Source organism: Geotrypetes seraphini, chromosome 10 (assembly GCF_902459505.1).
Source record: "Geotrypetes seraphini chromosome 10, aGeoSer1.1, whole genome shotgun sequence".
Lineage (NCBI taxonomy): Eukaryota > Metazoa > Chordata > Amphibia > Gymnophiona > Dermophiidae > Geotrypetes > Geotrypetes seraphini.
Genome location: NC_047093.1, coordinates 91,558,605 through 91,582,680, shown reverse-complemented (window position 1 = coordinate 91,582,680; position 24,076 = coordinate 91,558,605). Strand labels below are relative to the sequence as shown.

The following is a 24,076-nucleotide window of genomic DNA, read 5'->3' as shown; positions in this document are numbered from 1 at the left end:
TGAGCAGGCGGTAGATTTTCAGTTAGCGTGCGCTAATACGGTGCATGCGCTAAAACCGCTAGCGCACCTTCGTAAAAGGAGCCCATAATAATAGGGAAGACCATAAAAGGGGAAAAACAAAAGGAAAGGGAGCAAATAATGTCTAAAATTCTGCTAAAAGAAGGAGTTAAAAGTTAATGGTCATAAGTCGTCCTGAAAAGGATGTTCAAGTATTAAAAGCATCTCTGAATAAAAATTTTTTTAATTTAGATTTGAACCAATCCAATGATGGTTCTTCCCTTAGATCCTGTGGAGTGGCATTCCAAATAGAAGGAGCAGTTACCGAGAAAATAGATGTACGTAATGTATAAATATGATTAAGTGAGGGAACGGATAGAAGGTGAGTTGAAGAGGAGCATAGGGCTCTTGAGGGATTATAGGGGATCAAAAGTCTGTTTATGAATTCAGGACAATTAGTAGTTGTAGCGTGGCTGGCCTTCAAGACTAGCGGTCTTGAATATTCCCTCAGCGTGCTTCCTCAAGAGGGAGGAAGACCCCGTTGTGGATAAACTATCCTGTATTCAAAACAATATGGCCTCACACAGGTAGGTTTCAAAAGAAAGAACTCAAATTTATTGTTCATCCGAACAGGTCCAAACAAAAATGCATGAAAAGTAACAGACTCAAAAAGTCATGGCAATAATAGTGAAAACAAAATAATATTGCGTTTACCAGCCTGGTCTGGTTAATTCTCCCAGAGTTTTACTAATGTCCCAGGTAAGTTCTACTGGCAAGTAGTGAGAACAGTCCAAAGTATAATAGAGTCTCTGGCAGCCTTTAACTCTCAAACAAAGAAAAACTCTGAGCAGTAAAAATGTAGCTGTGCTTCTCCCTTCCCTTCAAGCATACAAGAGCGGAAGGATATGAGCTTCACCAATACAGCTCCTTGGTACAGCAAAACACAAATGAAAAATATAACCCCCAAACATACTATCCGGCAGTCATGCAAACTGATTCCCAATCTTCAGGGTTTTCACAACAATGGTTTGCTCATGTGGCTTAATTGTCCTTAAGCCAAGTTCCTGCAGCAAGCCACCCAGCACACAAAAAAGTCCATAACAAAACCCAACTCTGACAAACACACACTCAGCCAGTTCAGCTTACTTCCATGGCTTCCAGACATTCCAGCTCTGGAAGGGAACTGCAATCCATGTCCTCTGGTACCTGGGTCTCCTGTGCTTGCTGGTCTGCCTCTGGGTCAAACATTTCCACGTCTGGGAACTTCCTTTCCTTCCTTCCTTGTCCTGGACAGCCAGCTCTCCAAGTGTTCTAAGACTGCTGTGCCCCGCCCAGTCCTACTCAGGGGCCGGGCTTCCTTCAGTTGAGGCTGCCTTCTGCCCTGTTTAGCCAGCCTCTTACAAAATGGAGGATTTAAAGGGGCCCTGCCAGTTTTCACCAGGCTATGTTCTAAAGCAGGTCTGAACACAGCCTGTGCTTCCTGGTCCTGTTCCTGCCTAACAGGGACAAAGTGGTTAGCCCGGACTAGTTTCAGGGGATGTTTTTTATGATTCTTCCCTGGCACAAGGCCGGCATTGGGCTCGGGTTTGTGAGATAGTACAAGTTTTAAATGTCAAAAGAAGAATTTTATAAGTTATTCTGTGTCCTATTGGTAACCAATGTGCCCTTTTTATCATGTCACCCCTCTTCTTAAAAACGTTCATTGGCTCCCAATTTCTCACCGCATTACTTTCAAAATTGCCTTACTTACTTTTAAAACACTCCTTTCTAGACAGCCAGCCTTCATTGATAAAGACATTTTCGTTCATTGACTTGTAGCTTCTCTTCAGATTTTGTAATGGCAGCTCTAAATAGCCTTCTCCTCTCCCTTTTGTATTATCCATAACTGTGTTCTTTTCTAATTTATATTGTAGATCTTCCCCCAGTCTTTTTGTCTCCTATTTGTTTGCTTGTTTTTGTCTTGTCCTAGCATTTGTTAAATATTTTAAATTTGTATTCCTTCTCTTTTTAAAAATTGTATTGTATTTTACATCGCCTAGAATGTTGATAAGCAATTAATCAAATTTTTAATAAACCTTGAAACCTTGAATTGGGCATTCCTCCTGCCGGGTGTGTTGTTGGGGTGGGGGCAGGAGGGATTGAGCATCCCTCCTGCTGGGGATGTTAGCGGGGTGGGGGTGGGGTGCTGGCAAGAGGAAGTAAGCATCTCTCCTGCTGGCTGATTTGCAGTGGGGTTCGGGGGTTCCCTGCCGTGGCTGCTGTCTTCCAATCGTGGCAGGGGAATTCCCCCCTCCCCCATCAGCTGAGCGGCAGGGACTCCCCAAAGCCACGATTCTGTAACCAGCGCCCAGAACTTGGGTTCCGGTTACGGGAACGCAGCTTTGGGGAATCCCTGATGCTCAGCTGATGGGGGAGGGGCAATCTAGGCAAAGATAGGCGGCTGAAATATAGACCAGGGTTTCCCAGGCCTACATTTCAGCTGCCTATCTTAGCATGAATCGTGGCTGGGTAGATCGCTTAAAGCCACTTCGGGGTTGGCCATGCCTACTTTGGCATGCCTCGGCCTAAAGTGGTTTCTTAGCTACAATTCCAGCGGTCATTTCAGCCACTTTTATTTAGGCATCGGTAGATGCTTCAACCCTGCCATTTCTGACCATTAGCAGGGTGCCTACCAATGCCTAAATTTAGGCGCTGGTTATAGAATTTCTCCCTAAATGCTCCGATGCTGCTCCAATGCTCATATAATTCCTATGCATGTCAGAGTAGCATCGGAGCATTTAGCGCTCTGATCCGCGGTAGAAACCTCTACTGCGGCTTAGTAAAAGAGGGCCTAAAACACTATAATGCTTGTTATTAAAACAAAATCTATATAACAAAGAAAAACACCCAAAGCTGGGAAAATTTAAGGAATTAAATTATTTTTTTTTGTGCTGCAAACTTCCCTAGGATTTCCTTACTGATGGCGACATGGGAAAGGTCTTAGTTCTCATGAAAGCTTCCAAGAGAAGAGATTACTGGGTTACTGGGAGATTTTCTATCAGTTCTGATTTGCAAACTCTCATCTCTAAGTATTCTATGATTTGGAGTTTTTGTTTCCTTTTTAGACAAAATAATTGCAAGTTATCGTCTGAGATTCTTTGTCAGTACTCCATTAGCCAGCAGAGGCTTCCACTGTAATAACCACTGGGGTTTTTTTTTCCTCCTTGGAATCGAGCTTGTTGCTTATACAGTGCAGCTGACCTTAGTTTTTTTTTTTTAATTTATTTCAATTTTACTACTTTCTTAAAATTCCCTGACTATCCTGATGCAACGATGTTGAGAGCAAGTCATTGATTTTAAGGCCCAACCCCAATGTGTGGCATAGTTGTTAGAGCTAAAACCTCAGCTCCCTGAGGTTGTGGGTTCAAACCCCACGCTGCTCCTTGTGACCCTGGGCAAGTCACTTAGGGGCAAATTCTGTAAGAAGCGCCCGAAAGTTAGGCGCTGATATAGGCACCGTTCAGCGCAATTCAAGTACAATTGTGTGCTGTTTAGTGAATCGCACCCAATAAATAGGCCAGCTCCAGGCACAACTGAAACCTAGGCGCCCATGCAAGCGCTTAAGCACGCTTAAGAGCAGGGATTCTATAAGAAGGTGCCTAATACAAAGCCATGCCCATGCCTAACATGCATAGTGCCTATATTTTTTTGAAGGCCGCCTACATTTTTAGAGGCGCCTTGTTAGAGAATCGCTCTTTCTTGATAGGCGCCTACGTTTCAATTAGTGCTGATTAAAAAGCTTAATTGAGCTTGATGTTCAGTTTAGATAGGCCAATACAAACAACTGGGTAATAGTCAAACAAGGGATTGTTCCTAAAAATCCATAATCTGCAAAAAGACCAGTAGAGGAACAAACGGTAGTACTTTAAATACCTTTTAAACTTGAGTGGCGCTCAGAATCCAAGATGGAATGAAAAAAACTCGATGTGGGGACAAACCCCTAAAGAGCTTCTTACAGAATCTATCATTGCACCATTATGAGGTAAAAGGTAATTAAAAGTGCTTGTTGAAAAACGCTCATAACTATTATTTGTCCATGTAGTGAAATGAATATCCAACTTATAAGTGACTTCAAAAACATGAATTCAAAAAAATGTGAATTCAAAAGCTAAGTTTTTTTGAATTCACGTTTTTGAAGTCACTTAGAAGTTGGATATTCATTTCACTACATGGACAAATAATAGTTATGAGCGTTTTTCAACAAGCACTTTTAATTACCTTTTACCTCATAATGGTGCAATGACAGATTCTGTAAGAAGCTCTTTAGGGGTTTGTCCCCATATCGAGATTTTTCATTCCATCTTGGATTCTGAGCGCCACTCAAGTTTAAAAGGTATTTAAAGTACTACCGTTTGTTCCTCTACTGGTCTTTTTGCAGTTTAGATAGGCGCCATCTAGTTGGGCGCCTCCAAAATAGGTGCCTAACATTAGGCGCTAGTTACAGAATTTGGGCCTAAATCCTCCACTGCCCCAGGTATATTTAGATAGACTGTGAGCCCACCGACACAGATAGGGAAAATGCTTGAAGTACCTGTATGTAAACTGCTTTGAGTGTGGTTGTAAAACTACAAAAAGGCGGTATACAAGTCCCAGCCCCCCCTTCTTGCCAAAGTATGATTACAAATGACATCACACATAGCATAACCAGTTGGGTAACATTTGTATGAGATGACATAACTACTCCCTTCAGTGTATGAATGTCAGGCTACCCACTTAAGCAGTTTCAAAAGTGATTATGTAACACTGATATATTGGGAATATGACTAATGGCCACCCTTACTTTTTACTGGCATGTATCCTGCTGTTGTACCATTACATTGGCTGTGGGTGGATATGTTTGGAAGTGTTCTCCCTATTGTTGTTTTGTTTTCCTTTTAATGACATCATATTTTGCAGGAGACATTCTTAGCACAATGAGAGAGTCTGAAACACCTATGGGCAGTTATTTAGCAGGACTTATCCAGAAAGGAGTAGCTTCTACCCAGAGAAATCCTATTTGCTAGGTCCATACTCAGATTTTAGTGGCATTATCTAGACCAATGTTTTTCAACCTTTTTACACCTATGGACTGGCAGAAATAAAAGAATTATTCTGTGGACCAGCATCGGTCCGTGGACCGGCGGTTGAACAAGACTGGGCTAAGTAGTGGGCCAGACCCCGCCCATCTCTACCCAATCTCCATCCCAAACCCCGCCCCCTTAATAGTACTAATTACACCTTGCATGTCCCGTGCCTCATCTGGAAGCCTTCCCTCTGACATTGCAACGTCGGAGAGAAGGCTTCCAGTTCAGGCGCAGGATGCCCAAAGGAGTCGCTGCCCGTGGCTTTGTGCACTGAATCAGTTAGGAAGAGGGAGCTGGCTCGAAGATAACACCACATCGATCGCACCGTGGACCAGCAGTTGAAGAACACTGTTTTCGTCCTGATGCATGTGCTGGCCTTGTGGACTGGCAGGAAATTTCTGTGGACCGGCACTGGTCCGTGGACCGGTGGTTGAAGAACACTGATCTAGATAATGTCACTAAAAATATAGATAAGACCACCTCAGCACTGTCAGACTAGTGCTGGGTGGGCTAGAGCAGAGCCTATATAGATTTTCCACTTACCTAGTTAGCTATTTTCAGTCCAAATAAGTGCCAACTGTCAAATTATACCTCTATATATACAGTGCTGGCTGATAACCACATACTGGCAGTGAATATCCGGGTATAAAATATTCATGGTGACTGGCATTAAATCAAACGATGACCACAATGTTTGAATATTACCCCTCTATCTTCCAGAAGCATCTGTTTAAGTGATGTCTTTAAGAAGGTGTATAATAGAAGTGATTAGTTAGGATTAGTAGGTTCTGATAACATTATTTGAACATTTAAAAATGATCCTTCCTATGCATTGTGAGTTGAGGTTTTCTAGTAAATGTTATTTCCTTGTGATAGTAATCTAATCTACTACTTATCACTTATAAAGCGCTGAAGGCATACGCAGTGCCATTTTGACATTTATTAGCTTACAATAAGAGAAATCGGAAAAGCTTACAGAGCAATAAGACGAGCTTACAATCTAACTTGGACAGACAAACAAGACATATAAGTTTAAAGTTGCGGAACCCAAGGTGAGAGGAGTTAGGAGTTGAAGGCACTCTCTATGAGGTGGGATTTTAACTAGGCCTTGAACCACTGCCAGAGACGGAGCCTGCGGTAGGGATTTGGGCAGCTTGTTCCAAGCATACGGCGCAGCAAGGTAATCTAATCTGAATTTCTGGATCACACTAATCCAATGTGATTTACAAGTTAAGAGGCCCAAAGTTAATATACCTCACTTCTATATAGATTCAAACTTGTCCTTCCTCTCATCTTTCAAGGGATATCCAGGCTCTATTGGAGACAGAGGACGTTCAGGCCCCATGGGGCAAAAGGTACCATTTAAAGAAAATTTTAACTTTTCATGTAAGAAAGAACACAGTTCTCATGCTAACCAAAGTGGTTCATTTTAATCTTTTTTTATTTTGTAGCTTTTATGATACTGTTTTGAAGGTTTTCATGTGTGCTGAATTGTACACACACAAAATTGCAATACCATAATTTTATGCATTGTTAATATGGAATCCTGCATGCCCACATCACAGAAAAGTTGCATATTTTCTGTATTCTGAAAGATTAAATAGCTGTTTGGATGGATGCAGAGTTTTAAAAAAACTCAGCTTTTGTAAATCAGTTATTCAAATTTGGTTGACTGTGCCTAAAAAGTAGTTTGTCAAATGGATGGGGTAAAAATCAGAGTACAAAAACAAAAGGAATTGACCCCGAAATATCCACAAAGAAGAAAATCCAGAGAAAACCAAAAAAATTCTGAGGAGTGACGATGTTCCTAAATGGACTTTATTTGAAAGTGTCAAAGTTCCAAAGGTACACTGAAATCATCCACATAAAATAATTCCATCCACATAAAAATAAATCATCTACATAAGAGCCTTAAAGGACCTAGTCCGCTAGGGATACAGGACCCAACATTGTCCGTGTTTCGACAAAAAGTCTTCTTCAGGGATACCTGGGGGTCCTATAAAGGTGAGTACGTGTGAAACAATTGTGTGGTGAGCTGGAAGTGAGACACTGCTTGCATTTGCAATGGAAAGGAATTATTTTATGTGGATGATTTCAGTGTACCTTTGGAACTTTGACACTTTCAAATAAAGTCAATTTAGGAACATCGTCACTCCACAGAGAAAAATCAGAGTACAACACTAATTTTGTACTACTAGGATATCCAAATCTAAGATAAGTGAAGCTCAATTTTACATAGCATATTGAGATGGGAACTGAGATATCCAGATCAGGATATTCACATTTCCCCTACTATTTATGTTCTATTTTACAAAAAAGTTCTGTCAATCAGAGCTTCTTGTAAAATAAGTTTAAGAACATAGAGGGCTGCACTTGTATTTGCTACTACATCCAAAAGAAGCAGTGATTTAAAAAATAAAAAAAAACTTCAAATGGGGAAAAAGTTCCCTGTTCTTCCCCAATTGTGCTTGGAATCAGCTTTTAAAAATTATAGTTCCCAATAGAATAGATCCCCCAATTCCCCTCCAAACATCCAATAACACCCCCAAGCAATCTCTCCCTTCCTTCCCAGCAGCCAAGAACTATATTTGCATCCTGTGCAACTCAACCACTAGCAATCCTTGCCCCATCTATGTCACCACCATCGATGAGAAGAGATGATAGGCTGGGAGCAGTTTTTGTGCCCCTCCATTTTTTTATGTTCTCTGCGGCCCTACCACTTGTGCAGTCCTTGGTATGGCACTGCTGATATTCAATAGTATCTCAGCCACCCATCAACATCCAAAGCCCCACCCTCTTACTAGGATCACTGGTGGTGTACTGAGAGCTGGAGCAATCAGTGCCCTTATCTGGCAGCTTGAGTCCCCAGCAGTACTACCATGATATTACTGCTGAGGGGCTAAGGATGCCATTTTTGAACCTGGTGCCACAAAGAGTGGGAATAACTGGACAACCCTACTACACCTTAGCAATCTTAACAAGAGCTGCAGGTGAAATAAAGGGTAGGGGTGGAGGCCAATATGACACAAAGTTAGGAATACTCTTAGATGCCAGCAGGGTGTCCATGGCTCTGCTGGATGTTTAGGAGTGTTCAGGGGTGTCATTGGATGTTTTAGGGATGTTGGGGGGGGGAGGATAATAGATGTTCAGGGGATCTGAAAGAGTTAATTTATTTGTACATCTATAGTCCTCCTAAACCAAGTGGATTACATGATAAAATCCATAATGGATGCTGTGGGCAGCCTTGGCTTTTGCAACTGCCTCAGTACAGATGTTAAAAGCATATATTTATAGTTTTTAATATCCATACGTTTTCTTCCTCTAAAATGGAGAATGGCCTGCCAAAACCACACCCTATCCATGCCCTAACCACACTTTCTTGGCATCTATGGTGCTCATTTTTTGAAGCAGATGGCTATCTCAAAATGGCCAAAAAAGTCCATCTGCCCAAAACAGCCAAATCATGATTTTCAAAATGCAGAATTTGAACATTTTACATTGCAGTTCATCCAATTAGCAAGGGGATGTTTTGAAGGCATGTTTTGAGCAGGACTAGGTCAGGCCCAAAATTACGAGTAGGATGTCTTTTATCGATAATAGGAAGAAATGTCCAAGGCAACAAAGGAGGACGTTTTTACCTAGATCTGTTTCAATCACATCCAGGGTACAAAAAGATGCCCTGATTGAACAACTGACCACTAGATGAATGAAGACATGATCCTTCCTTCATCTTCTAGTTACTGATCCCCCCCACCCCCTTCCCCTCTAAGCAATGAAAGTGACAATAGATGTCAGCTTCAGGTCTTATGGCCATTCCTAATAGAGCAGCAAGCAAGTGTAAGGAGTAGCCTAATGATCGGTGCAGTAGACTTTGACCAACAAGACCCAGATTAATCTCCCACTTTTAACTGTTTTTTTGTGTTTTTTTTTACTTTATTTAGTTTTTAATGCCAACCAAAAGTGCAATACAATTTATATACAAATAATGATAATCAACCAAGCACTTATAATCAATCAGTATTTATACAAAAGATAAAAATTTCCTTCCCCATCCATCATTGCCATCAGGAATAATACCAAAACAAAACTCTTATTTTTGTACAAATATGTGAGCCCTCCTGGAACATAGAAATACCTACTATACCTGAATTTATAAGACATTTGCAAGTGTGATGGCTATTGTAGTGGTGTATTTTTAGGTTTTTTTCTGTTCCTGGTGGACTCACAATAACATATAAAGGAATTAAGGTGGTATTTGTACCATTGTTTAAATTCCACTACATGGATCACAAGGCTGCCTTCTGCTCGTCAGGGACATCTGTGTGGCCACTTATGTACAAATGATGGCAGACAGGCGTTTTTGTGCCTGCTTTGTTGGCGTCCATGTTTTGGATGTTTTATTTTTAGAAAATGGCTGTTCATTTTGGATGTTCTCAGCACAAAAACATCCTTCTCATGTATTTTTAAACAGGAAATCCTGACATATATTCTGCTTGAAAATAGCTGTGGGATGGACATTTTTGGTGGACATAATGAGCAGGATGCCCCAATTCTGACTTGGACGTGCTTTTGAAAATGCCCCTTCATGTGTCATGTGGATTCCCATGTATGAATTGTTATTTGGAGATATATCTGATGTACCTGTGTAAAAGCAGCTATTAAACTTGGGGATCCTTCTAAAATAGAGGCCTAAATTGTAGATCTAAATTTAGGAGCCCAACTGACAGTTTTCCTAGATGGAAGCACTGAGAATTTTTTTTTTAATTAACCCTTTACTGATTTGTAGTGGCAAATCTTTGGTTGAACAATAGAAGATCTCATACTGTTTTCTTTCTTCAAGGGAGAACCTGGTATTCAGGGTCCTTTTGGGTTCCCAGGAAAAACTGGTCCCAGAGTAAGTGTTTCAGAGCTCTGCTGATACATTTTATTTCAATCATTCATATGACTTAGTTTCTTGCCTCTTCTTGACAAATATTTTCTAGCTGGTCAATATTCAGTGGACATTGTTTCTTTAAATGCTGACTGCTGCTGAGTAAACTAGACCCAGGTATTTCCATCCACTTATCTGGATACCAGATGATATTAGACAGGTACCCAGATAACTGCCTGAATAAAGTTAGCAAAATAGCAAAAATTCCAGTGATGTGACTAAGAACTTCCATTATGGGAAGCCTTGATAAAGCCTTGATAAAGAGTGGCGAAACGCATTGGCAGAGGGGAGCGTTTGTTTCTATGCTGGAGAAAACATACACAGCATGATCTAAACAATATTTACTACCAAAAAAAAGCTGTTATCTTTATTATACAATATATTCTAACTGCATAAGAATTGAAAAATGCACAAAAAAGTAGAAAAATATAAATTATGAAAAAATATTTGGGATGAGTGAAGAGTTGACTGGCCTAAGAGTTATATTTCTCCATATGGTCAATCTGACATCCCATAGTGGAAGTTCTTAGTCACATCACTGGAATTTTTGCTATTTTGTTGATTTTGATTTTGATTCTGAACACTATTGAATACTTGTGTGAATAAAGTTAGGACAGCCTGATACTTTTTTTTTTTCTATTTCCTATTAATTTATTGGCATTTTATTTTTGTTTCCATGTTATATTTATTGTAAACTACTTTGGTGGCTTGATCAATAGGGCGGTAAATGAAACAGTAATTGCAGCCATTCTGGACAATTTGCGTTACTTATTCAGCAAGGGCCTCAACACCCTAATCATGCAATTTGACATGAGTTCCGCCTTTGATCTGGTGGACCATGGAAAACTGCTACAATGCCTAGACGCAACTGGAATCAAAGGAGAAGTACTGAACTGGTTCCGAGGTTTCCTTATTTCACGCACCTACCAAGTCCGCTTTAATCACGATCTCTCAAACACATGGAGCAATCCATCTGGCGTGCCACAAGGATCACCACTATCCCCTCTGCTCTTCAATGTCTACATGTCCTCATTGGGTGCACAACTGTCCCAACTAGGGATAAAACTATTTAGCTACACTGACGACTTTACAATAATTATCCCATTCACCAACTCTGTCTCAGAAGTCACCCCCAAAACAACAGAAGTACTAAATCGGATGGAGCAATGGATGACTGAATTCAGACTAAAACTAAACCCAGAGAAAACAAAATTTTTCATAGCATCACCATACCCACTTGACACTAAAGCACCAATGTGCATCAATAACCTTATATATCCCATTCAACCCACTATGAAGATATTGGGAGTAACACTGGACCAGAACCTGACCATGAAAAACCAGGTAGACTCCTTGATCAGAAAACTCTTTCATACCCTTTGGAAGCTTCGGTCCATCAGAGCTTACTTCGATGGCTCATCATTCCGTATTCTGGTATAATCCCTTATACTGAGTCAACTAGATTATTGTAACTTCGCCTACTTGGCACTCTCCCAGAAGTATACACGACGATTGCAACTAGTTCAAAATGCAGCGATCAGACTACTCTGTGGACTGAAAAGGTTCGATCACGTGACACCTTCCTATCGACTTTTACATTGGCTGCCGATGGAGGCACGTGTGAAATTCAAGTTTGGTTGTTTCTGCTTCAAGGTATTCTACGGCCTAGCCCCTAAATACATAACAGACCTTTTCTCCTTCACAAACAACAGACACAAACGAAGCTCACATCTGAACTTTGTCTCTCCACCGGTCAGAGGTTGTAAATTTAAAAGTCATTACCAACATCTTCTCGCACATCAAGCAGCACTATGGGGTAAAGACCTCGAACAATTGATTGTGCCCACTACCTTTGTGGAATTCAGGAAACGCCTAAAAACACATCTGTTCCTGAAATACTTAGGAAACCAACCTATACAATCTCAATCCTCAACAAATGATCGCTAGAACTATCAATAATTAAGTCTATACTTTGTTTATCCCATTTAATCTGTAACATTTCTAATCTGTAACATTTCTAAAAATTATAAACCGCATAGAACTTCACGGTCCTGCGGTATATAAACTGTTATTATTATTATTATTAAATCAAATTTAATAAACATGAAAATAAACGCACAACTGTTACTGTACATCCTAATTATTAAGGACATGAGGACAGCTGCATTTTTTTCCTACCAGGGCATTAAGGAACAATTTTCAAATCTCACTTCATAGAAACAAAGTCTGTGGGAACTCATCTTTGGGCTTAGTACTGGTTTTCATAGGAAACATCATAGATACTTACCGCCAGATATTCAGACCGCAGAACATAGGCAGCTGTCTCCTGTGGTCAATGGCAAACGGGGAAATTCATTGCCAGTGCCATGTTTGGCAACCTGCATTGAACTTCCAGGGTTTTCTTTCCAGCTCTTACCCAAGCATAAAGTAGATGGGTGGGCCTGGGGACATGTTTAGGTTGGGGAGAGACTTAACATGCAAGGACTACAATTTCAAATCCACACATGTTCTAGAAAGCATACTGTATACCTCTACAGCAGTGGTCTCAAGTTCGCGGCCCGCCAGGACAATCACGTACAGATGCAGGAAAGCACTTGCATGAGGTTACAGCAGTGAGGCGGGCAGCGTTTCAGAATGCGATCACCAGATACGACGACCGGACACTTAAGGCACAAGTTTTCCATAAAGAATCTTTCTTTATAATACCGAAGGCCTCAAAATAGTGCCTGGCAGGCCGCGAGCTTGAGACCACTGCTGTAGAGGTATACAGTATGCCTTCTAGAACATGTGTGGATTTGAAATTGTAGTCCTTGCATGTTAAGTCTCTCCCCAACCTAAACATGTCCCCAGGCCCACCCATCTACTTTATGCTTGGGTAAGAGCTGTACGGTATTGATACCTGCACATACTTTTAGCTGGCTAAGGGCTGAGAAGTTTACAGACGGTCATTTTACTGAGGTAAATTGGAATTTGCCCATGTAAATGGCTTTAGAAAAGTGTTCTCCCTTTGGTAAAAAAATAGCTTTATATCATCATAAAATCAAATTTAAAGACTGAGCCATTGCAGGAGCTCAGTACTAGTGTAAATCTACTGTGGAAATTAGAATGAGCTTCAGTAGGGTAACCAGATATCCAGGAAAACCCAGACATGTCCTTTTTTAGAGGACTGTCTGGGTGTCTAGATGCATTTTCAAAACCTGGCAGTTTGTCCAGGTTTTGGAAGGCCCCAAGCATGCACAGGCAAGCATGCATTGGAGGGCCTCCGAATATGCACAGATGAGAAATGATGATGTCACATGCATGCAATGCATGCATGCGGCCTGGACTCGGGGAACGAGGTAAGGTTTGTGTGGGGGAAGGGCTAGGACAGAATGGGACAGGGCTAGGGGCAGAACGGGGCAGAGCCACATGTCCTCTTTTTTTTCTTGAACAAATCTGGTAACCCTAAGCTTCACCTACAGCTAAAATTGAAATATCACTGCAAGAGATTTGTGAGCTCAGGAGAGATGTCAGTGTGGAGGATGGAAGCAAGAGGGATACTCCCTCTCCTCTGCTCACGTGTGTTCTGGTATTCTCCATCTTTCCCACTTCACGTATCTTTTTCGCATATCCCTTTACCCATGCTTTTCTCCCTCCCCCACAGTGCCTTTCGCTTTGCCACGACCATGGCTGGCTCCCTGTGCTTCAGTGAGTTTCTTTCATGAATGCCAAGTGTCATGCATAGTTTTGTTTTAATATTTATTTATCCATTTTAATAAGTACACACAAGTAACTTGTTTAATAGCAACAAGAGTAACGAGAGAAAAGGAAATAAATTTCAGCACACATTTATAAAAGGGAAGAACAAAGAAGCTGTCAGCATTAGAAAACAATAAAAGGAGGGAGGAGTGGAATACAATGAAGATTTATAACGAGGAAAAATATCTACTTCCATTGGAGATGATAAATTCTTAGCTTTTTAACATTTGTTGTAAAAAAGGAATGCAGTTATTCTGGGGCAAAGAAAGTATAACAGATTCCCAAATATTTAATAACAGTATCTTAGGTAACATATAACACCTAATTCCAGGACTTCCTGTCTCATTGCAATAAACAATTTGTTGTTCCTGTTGGCTCTAATCACATCAGGATGTACCCCAATTCATTGATCTAGAACAGTAACAACTGAGTTTCTAAAGTACAGAGAAGCTTATTCAGGTCTTACTCATATACAAGATTTAATAATATAGTTGTCATCTTGTAATGATCAGAAATAGAGCTCTCCAACATATGAGTATTAACATCAAGACTATTAATCATCCCTACTAATTGCTGACCCTTTACAGGAAGAAAATGTACTTTATTTACTGGAAATATTGCTGAATCAGGAATCTTCAACACCTCAGCCACAAGGGTAACATATCTGGTTCTGTAGGAAAATTCAAAAGGTGAAGATTTAAATATCTAGCCTGGATCTCTAGTTGTTCCAACTTCCTATGAATTATGATTGTGTCTTGAACTAACATATTAAAAACCCCTTTCGATTCACTGGATTCTCTTTCCAAGGCCACAACACACTCCAAATGTTCTTTCCCGAGGCCTTTCTGCTTTTGGACCAAATATCCTACAGTTTTATTCAGGGAATTTAAATCAAAAAAACATTTAGAAATGGATGCTTCCTTTCCACATAGTGCTTAGTTATCTGAGAAGCACCTGAAGCTGTAGATATCGAATCCTATTCCAGAATCACTGAAGAGATTCCAGCTTCTATGCCTGGAGTCTCTTCCAAAGCATCCGATATTGTTCTGCTCTGTCACTCCACATTCGTCAATAAAAATGACAAAAGTCTAGGTGGCCACAAAGAGAGACTGGATCCCACTCTCTCCCATGAGTTTTCAGTGGCATTCATTTCCAGAATGGCCTCCAATTTCTGTGCCATCTCTGGATCGCCTAGGCATGGCTGTGCCATGGAATGATCTCGGGGGCCAAGACTGACCTCACCTTAAATGGAGTTGACTCTCCTCACCCTAAGCAGGGTTGACTCTCCAACATTAACACCCACAGCAGAGGATTAAACCCTTGTTAGCTACCAGCGGGCTTTTCATGAATCCCCATAATCTACAACTGTATTAGAAAAGGGCAACTAATTCTAGAACGGTAAGCCTTGCAGGGATAATAATAATAATAATAACTTTATTTTTCTAAACCGTCAAGTGGTTCACATTGAAAGAAGGCTGGATAGTCAGCGAATAACAAGAAGCCTAAAATAGAAAAGTTACATACTAATTTAAGTTCCATGGGTAAAGAATACATGAAAATTGGATCCAGGGCCCAGCCCACCTGCAGACTATTCCTTCAGCTTTGATTCAGGTATCAGATGCCATGTAGAATGGAGGCCTAGGGCAATTGCTCTGTTTGATACTCTCTAACCCAATGGTTCCCAACCCTGTCCTGGAGGACCATCAGACCAGTCAGGTTTTCAGGCTAGCCCTAATAAATATTCATGAGAGAGATCTGCATATAGTGGAGGTGCCAGGCATGCAAATCTGCTCCGTGAATATTAATTAGGACTATCCTGAAAACCCAACTGGCCTAGTGGTCCTCCAGGACAGGGTTGGGAACCACTGCTCTAACCCACAGGAAATCAAAATGAGGTAATGAACTTTCAAGATCACCAAACACATGCTGCCATCTTGTCTCTCCCCCCCCCCCCTCTTCACAGTTGATTGTTTCTCCAGCCTTCACAAATAGTATTAATCTGATAAGATCTTTTTCTTTCTTTCTAATACTAGGGTCTACCTGGCCCTCCTGGGGAAAGAGGCTCATCTGGACCACAGGTAATATAAAGCAAGACCTTCTTTTTATTTTATTTATTTATTTGCTCGGTTTATTTAGCCTGTCCTCCCAAAGGAGCCCAGAATGGGTTACAAGGTACATTCACAATATGTTTGAGACATGACAGAGATGATATGATTGACAATATAAACATGACAAAATAAAACATTAACACTATGCAGCATCTGGGTGATAGTGGATGGTGCAGTTACATTGAATTCTGAATGGCGTTTGTGTGCAGTAGGTCGGGTAGTGGAGATGCTGAGTTTCTGGGCACATGTCATTAAGGCGCTGAGTTTGTGAAGCTCCATATTCCATCTAGTGTTCTAATAGATGAGGGAATGCCATAGTCTGGATATGAAATGTGAGCAGGAGCGTTTATAGGCTGTTTCGGTCTTGAGAGAGTGTCCAGGCGGCATGGTCAGTTGTTTCTCTCCTTGGGATCTCAGTGGTCGCTTTGGGAAGTAGATTTGAAGTTTAGTTGTCATATAGTGTGGAATCATTTCATGGAAGGCTTTGAAAGTGAGGACCAGGGCTTTGAAGGCACAGCGTTTGTGAATGGGCAGCCAGTGCAAGGATGCTAGTGCAGGGGTAATGTGGGCATGGGTGCCTAGGTTTTTCAGAAGGTGGATCACATGAGAGTTTTGGCAGGCAGGCCCACTAGTAGTGTGTTACAATAATCTAAGCAGAATAGTACAAAAGCGTACAGCAGTTGGGCGAATTTGGATTCTGTGAAGTATGCACATATGCATTTAAGTTGGCGGTAGTAGTAGAATTAGGATGACACTATGTGATCTATCAGTGATAAGCTTGAATTGAGAGTTACTCCTAGGCTGCGGAGGTTATCTTTGGCCATTAAGGGTGTCTGTGCCCCAGGAAAAGGATGGACGGAGGTATGTGCTAGGATCTTTGTGTATCCAGAGGAGTTCTGTCTTAGACTCATTTAACTGTAACTTGTTCCTGGTCATTCAGGTCTTTATTGAGGCTGGAGATTCCTGATTTGTGTGTCCTGATGTTGGCCTAGGGCAGGGGTAGGCAATTCCAGTCCTCAAGAGCCAGTCAGGTCAGGTTTTCAGGATATCCACTATAAATATGCATGAGATAGATTTGCATCTCAGAGGCAGTGCATGGAAATCCATCTAATACATATTCATTGTGGATATCCTGAAAACTTGACCTGGCTCCAGCTCTCAAGGACCTGAATTGCCTACCTCTGGCCTAGAGGGAGGTAGAGTTGTAGGTCATGCTCGTATGCTCCAGGATGCAGCCGGAGCTTGTCAGGGAAGAAGAGAGGAGGCTTTGTGGGGGCGGGGCTGGCTGCAGAACAGGGTAGGGCCACGTATCTGGGTTTTGCGGCCCAAAATATGGTAACCCTAACTTTGTTGCCATACTGAACGTGCCTGAGATTAAAAAAGGGAGCAAGGAACAAGATCTGATTCTAGTGCTAATACATGCTAACCTCCTGGGTCGCATGCATTTATCTGATAACTGTGGTGATATGCAGTTACCCATTGGTGAGAGTTGTCTGCTCAGGCAATCATATACTGCAGTAAACTTTCCTGACTGATCGTCTGGGTTCCAGCTTCCATGGACTGTGTAGCAGTATGGATAGTTTGCACTGCAGCAAAATCCACCACTGTCTTTGCACCTGTTTTTCAAATTCAAACTATGCATTGCTTTTGCATTGATAATCATCTAAGAAAAACATAGCCACAGAGATTGCCACCTGCTTTTCTTGCAGGTGCTTTCTCCAGTTAAAACAATGTGCACAATTTTGAAAATCCAAAATTACATGTGTGTTTTTCCCTAAAACTATCCTTACCCTGGGAACACTTCCACTACATAATGTTTACAAAATCTATAGTGTTCTTATTTTTAACCATACACAGAGCAGGCAACTCTGAAATAGTGGATGCAACTTGGATAAAACACTGTTTTACTTGCAAGAATGACTGAAAATCACTGACCTAGTGCCTTTTGATTGTTGGAATGCTGTACAGTCTCTGTTAAATATTTTCTTATTCTGTGTTTCTGAGAACATACATAGATAACATATAAACTTGCTGCTGTTGTAGGGAAGACAGGGAGACTTTGGACCCAAAGGAATGACTGGAATGCCAGTAAGTGAACCTAAAAACCACCTAAGTACATTATCCTCTTACTGTCTTTTTTTGCTTGCATTATCTCTGCCAGGATCACAATGTTTATCTGTTACATGGAAAGGTATAAACAATAGATATGAAGATAAATGAATATGCTTTGAGGTGCATTGTATGGGCTCTGCCTACCTAAAGGGCAAGCAGCTCACTAAATACTAGAGAATGACACGTGGAAAAAATCTGTCCCCATCACTGCCCCGTCACCAGACCACCGTCCCCTTCACTGCCCCGTCCCCACCATCCCCTTCACCTGCGGTGAGCACCTTCCTCCCTCCATCGTTTTGGGGGGTTACCCGTGGCTACTCACAGCTAGTCACAGGTAACATCCACCATGTCATTCTCTACGAAATAACACATTTACTAGTGCTAACAATGGTGACTCAGCTTGTGGAATCAGGATTGGACATTGCAACTGGTAGTCCAAGCCTTCCCCTCCCCCATCTTGTTAGGAGGAAGAAGTAGCCTAGTGGCTAAAGTTACAGCCTCAGCACCGTAAGGGTGCGGGTTCAATTCCCACACTGCCCCTTGTGACCCTGGGCAAGTCACTCAAACCTCCATTGCCAGAGGTATGTTAGATAGATTGTGAGCCCACTGGGACAGATAGAGTAAATGCTTGAGTACCTACCTGATTGTAAACCACTTAGATAACCTTGATAGGCAGTATATAAATACCTAAAATTAAATTATTGCTTTTGCTGTCAAAACATGGAAACAGAGGAAAATGAAGGCCGGAAAAGACAATATGTTCAGTCTGCCCATCCATGCCATCTACTCTCCCTTAGAGTTCTTATGTATTGTACTTGTCCCAATCTTTCTTGACTTCAGATGCAGTTTTCATCTCCACCATTTCCACTGGAAGGCCATTCCATGAATTTACCACCCTTTCCATGAAGAAATATTTCCACAGGTTACGTCTGAGTCTAGCCCAAATGAAAAGTTTGTAGTGTTGAAAAATCTGGAAATTATCAGGACAAAACTGACGAAAATTGGAAGGAGCACAGGAAGCAGCAAAAAGAATGTCACCGAGTGGTCAGAAAAGCAAATAAAGAATACGAAGAGAGACTAGCCAAGGAAGCACGAAATTTTAAACCATTCTTCTGATATGTGAAAGGAAAGCAGCCGGCAAGGGAGAAGATGGGACATTTGAACGAGGGAGACAGGAAGAGAGTGGTGAAGGAAGAAAAAGAGGTGGCTGATAGACTAAACACGTTCTTCTTGTCGGTCTTTACAAAAGAAGACACATCCAACATGCCTGAACCGGAAAAAATCTTAAAGGGGAGATCAAGAGGGAAAACTATCATATTTGGAGGTAAGCCTCGAAGACATGCTCAAGCAAATAGATAGATTAAAAACTGACAAATCTCCGGGCCCAGACGGAATCCACCCAAGAATACTGAAAGAGCTCAGAGATGAAACAGCAGAGTTACTACGACAGATTTGTAATCTATCCTTGAGAACAGGGTAATCCCGGAGGACTGGAAGATAGCAAATGTTACGCCTATCTTCAAAAAAGGATCGAGAGGCGACCCAGGGAACTACAGACCGGTGAGCTTAACCTCAGTTCCGGGGAAGATGGCCAAATCATTGATCAAGGAAAGTATCAATGAGCACATAGAAAAGAATAATCTGTTGAACAAGCCAGCATGGTTTCTTTAAAGGAAGATCATGCCAAACGAACTGCATTTCTTTGAGGGGATAAACAAACAACTGGACAAAGGTGATCCTATAGACATCGTATATCTGGATTTCCAAAAAGCTTTTGACAAGGTACCCCACGAGCGCCTACTAAGGAAACTGTGGAGCTACGGGGTGGAAGGGGACGTGCACAGATGGGTCAAAAATTGGCTGGCGGACAGGAAGCAGAGGGTAGGAGTAAAGGGACACTACTCTGACTGGAAAGGGGTCACAAGTGGTGTCCCACAAGGGTCAGTGCTGGGACCGTTGCTGTTCAATATATTCATTAATGACATGGAAATAGGGACAAAGTGTGAAGTTATAAAATTTGCGGACGACACAAAACTCTCCAGTAGGGTCAGAACTGTTGAGGAATGCAAAGATCTACAAAGTGACCTGAACAAGCTGGGTGAGTGGGCAAAAAGATGGCAGATGAGCTTCAATGTAGAGAAATGTAAAGTCTTGCACATAGGGAAAAGGAACCCAATGTACAGCTATACGATAGGAGGGAGGGTATTGGGGGAAGGCAACCTTGAAAAAGACTTGGGGGGTATTGGTGGATACAATGATGAAGCCAGCGGCACAATGTACAGCGGGCTCAAAAAAAGTGAACAGAATGTTGGGCATTATCAAAAAAGGTATCGCTATCAGAGCAAAGGAAGTTATCCTGCCGCTGTATAGAGCAATGGTGCACCCGCATCTGAAGTACTGCGTCCAATACTGGTCGCCGGACCTTAAGAAGGATATGGTGATGCTCGAGAGGGTCCAGAGAAGAGCAACAAAAATGATTAAGGGCATGGAAAACCTTGCATATACCGAAAGGCTGGAGAAGTTGGGGCTCTTTACCCTGGAAAAGCGAAGACTTAGAGGGGACATGATAGAGACCTATAAAAATCATGAAAGGTATAGAGAAGGTGGAGAGGGACAGATTCTTCAGGCTAGCGGGGACATCAAAAACAAGAGGGCATTCAGAAAAATTGAAAGGAGACAGATTCAAGACGAACGCTAAGAAGTACTTCTTCACTCAGAGGGTGGTGGACACCTGGAATGTGCTTCCAGGAGAGGTGATAGGACAGATTACAATAATGGGTTTCAAAAGGGCCTGGATGACTTCTTGAAGGAAAAATGGATTACAGGGTATAGATAGAGGGGTACTATACAGGTACTTCAGGATTAGGGCATAAACAATTCAGGTGGTGGGAACTTACAGGTCAAGGACCTCAAGGGTCGCTGCGGGAGCGGGCTGCTGGGCACGATGGACCCCTGATCTGACCCAGCAGAGGCAATACTTATGTTCTTAGCTAAAATGTAGTACTGGGACTGTTCTTGAATGGAAAACAACACAGTGTGTCAAAGGTGTAGCTAGAACTGAATGTGTCCTGGGCAAACTATTGTGATGGGCCTCCTTTAACACCATCATTCCCTGGATAGTGGGACCAAGGGAGGGGAGGGAGGAGGCATATTTCCCAAAGCTGACCTATTGCAATTGGGAAAAAAAAGTACTTTTTCCTGCTTTTATTGCTTGAGCGTTGCTTTGGTCCTAGTGCCTTTCTTCTGTTTTTCTCAACTTTCTCCAAGGATTCCTGTCCTTTTGCTATGTCTTCTCTATTTCTACTATCCCTTATTCATCTCTTCCAGCATATCCTCTATGTTCCTGTCCTTCCCCTCTCCCAACGTTCATCATCTCTCCTGTTTCTCTTTATTTTCTCCATCCAGCATACCCCTCTGTGTCCCTATCCCTCTCCTTATGTCCAATATTGCCCCTTTGTGTGCATTCTCCACTTCCATCATTTCTTCTGTTTCTCTATACCTCCACATGCCCAAATTCTCTCCTTTCTTCCCTTCCTCTGGCAGCCCCACCCTTGACCCCCCTCCCTCCCTGATCTAGCATCTCTCTTCCTTCCTCTATTGGCCCAGCATCTCACTCTCTTTTCTCTCCTTACTCCTTCCCCCTCCTCCGTAATCTAAAATCTGTCCCCTTTCTCCCCAGTCCCTTTTGGTCCCTCTTTCTCTTCCCTTTGCTCCCCCCCCCCTACACACAAGGTGTAGTATCTCTCTCCCTCTCTTCCTCATCAGCTTTGTTCCAGGTACACACCTGGATCCAGCTTCTGTTTAGTCCTTCTCCCACTGCCATTTCTCTAAATGCCACAGCATATTACCAGCAAAGGCTACACTGAAAATGGCCTCTCTTTAGCTGGCAGAGCCTTTCCTCTTCATGTACTGTCTCGATGTAACTTCCTGTGGGTGGTACGTACAGAGGAAAGGATCCACCAGCCACTGAGAGGTTGCTTTCAGTGCGGCCTCTGCTGTGACATGCTGCGGTGTTTGTAGGACTGGGGGGGGGGAATGCTACATAGATCCAAAATACAAAAAGTAGAAGGACCACAAATAGGATGAGAGCAGGAGTCCAAAATCAAGCCACTCTATTACAAAGACTGAGGCAACAAAATCCAGATAGAATGGATATACTAGGGACCCAATATAGTCCATGTTTCAGTAACATATACCTTTTTCAGGAGTCCATGTATCCTGTGCTTAACTATGCACGTCTTGGCACTGAATATTATCGGCACACCTATCTCATGCCTCATCCCTAATGCCGCCCCCTTGAGCACGGATCCCCAAGGTGGACCCTAGTATCTGGTAACTGTGATTTGTATTATTCTTCCCAATAAGCATCATTGTGCATTTGTCCACATTAAATTTCATCTGCCATTTAGATGCCCAGTCTTCCAATTTCCTAAGGCCTTCCTTTAGTTTTTCACAGACCGCATGCATTTTAACAACTGTGAACAGTGTGCATATTTTTAAAAGTCTGCATATAAGTGCCTAACAGATAATGACAGCAGATAATGACCTGAATTGGTCCATCTAGTCTACCCAACAGGTACATGCATTGTAAATTCATGATTAAATTAAATTGTACATATTTCTGGGCCTTAGACCATAGAAGTCTACCCGGTTCCTTAGGTTCCAACTTCTGAAGTTGCTGTCAAAGCTCACTCCAGCCTATCTAAACCATCTCCAAATTACCGTACTGGAGTTCCTGTTAAATCCCTCCCTAGCTCACCCTAAATTGAATAGCTGTATATAGGACACAGACCATGCAAATCTGCCCAGTACCAACCTTAGTTCTTCAATTTATACCCTTCATTTTCTGATTAGTGGTCCTCTGTGTTCACTACATACTTTTTTGAGTTCTGTCACCAAGAATCAACCACTCTTGCCATGAAAAAGAATTTCCTAACATTACTCTTAAGTCTACCACCCTTCAACCTCAATTTATGTCCTCTAGTTTTACTATTTTCCTCTTCTCTGTATTAATACCTTTTATGTATCTAAATGTCTGTATCATATCTTCTCTATTCCTCCTGTCCTCTAGAGTATACATAGTCAGGTCTTCAGTCTCTTCTCGTATGTTTTGTGTTACACACCCCCTACCATTTTCATCATCTTTTTCTGGACCACCTCAGGTCTTCTTATATCCTTCACCAGATATGGTCTCTAAAACTAAACACAATACTCCAAGTGGGGCCTCACCAACAACCTGTACAGGGGCATCAACACCTTTTCTTCTACCGGTTATGCCTCTCTCTATACAGCCTAAAATCATTCTGGCTACAGCCACCACCTTGTCACACCTCAAACATGTTCACCTCAAGGTCCCTCTCCCAATCCATGCATATAAGCATCTCACCTCCAAGCACATACAGCTTCCTCAAATTTCTACTCCCCAAATTCATCACTCTGCACTTCTTTGCACTGAATTTTAGTTGACAGACATTAGACCATTCTTCTAACTTTTGCAGATCCTTTTTCATGTTTTCCACTACCTCCAGGGTGTCCACTCTGTTACAAGGCGTGTTATCATCTGCAAAAAGACAAACCTTACCCTCCAACCCTTTGGTAATGTCACTTGCAAGCATATTGAACATAACCAGCAACAATCCTTGAGGTATTCCACTAATCACTTTTCCTTCCTCTGAGTCAATTCCATTAACTACCATCCTCTGGCATCTGTCTTTCAACCAATTTCTAATCCAGTTCACCACTTTGGGTCCTAACTTCAACCCATCAAGTTTATTCAAGAGCCTTCTATGAGGAACCGTATCAAAGACTTTGCTGAAATCTAATAAATTACATCTAGTGCATGTCCTCAATCCAGTTCTCTGGTCACCCAGTCAAAGAATTCAATCAGATTAATTTGGCACAATTTACCTTTAGTAAAACCATGTTGCCTCGGATCTTGTGGACCATTAGATTATAGGAAATTCACAATCCTTTCCTTCAGCAATACTTCCATTATTTTTCCAATAACTGAAGCAGTGACGTAGGGTGGGAAGGAGGACCACCCCAGGTGCCATCTTCACAGGGGCATCAACACATCGCCTTCTCTCCAT

At 41.9% G+C, this 24,076-nt stretch overlaps 1 protein-coding gene and 1 long non-coding RNA gene across 4 annotated transcripts in view; one reads left to right on the top strand and one right to left on the bottom strand.

Moving 5' to 3' along the window:
• The window catches only part of LOC117367933, a 109,939-nt gene extending 108,649 nt beyond the window's left edge, over window positions 1–1,290 (bottom strand). For both annotated transcript variants that reach the window (XR_004540882.1, XR_004540881.1), the window contains exon 1: window positions 1,144–1,290. This is a non-coding gene — a long non-coding RNA (uncharacterized LOC117367933). The remainder of the gene's footprint in view (window positions 1–1,143) is intronic.
• Window positions 1–24,076, top strand: part of LOC117367932 (collagen alpha-1(I) chain-like) — a 539,431-nt gene that overhangs the window by 387,674 nt on the left and 127,681 nt on the right. For both annotated transcript variants that reach the window (XM_033961051.1, XM_033961050.1), the window contains exons 34-37: window positions 6,401–6,454; window positions 9,940–9,993; window positions 15,801–15,845; window positions 17,919–17,963. In XM_033961051.1, coding sequence (XP_033816942.1) covers window positions 6,401–6,454; window positions 9,940–9,993; window positions 15,801–15,845; window positions 17,919–17,963 — 198 coding nt within the window. The remainder of the gene's footprint in view (window positions 1–6,400; window positions 6,455–9,939; window positions 9,994–15,800; window positions 15,846–17,918; window positions 17,964–24,076) is intronic.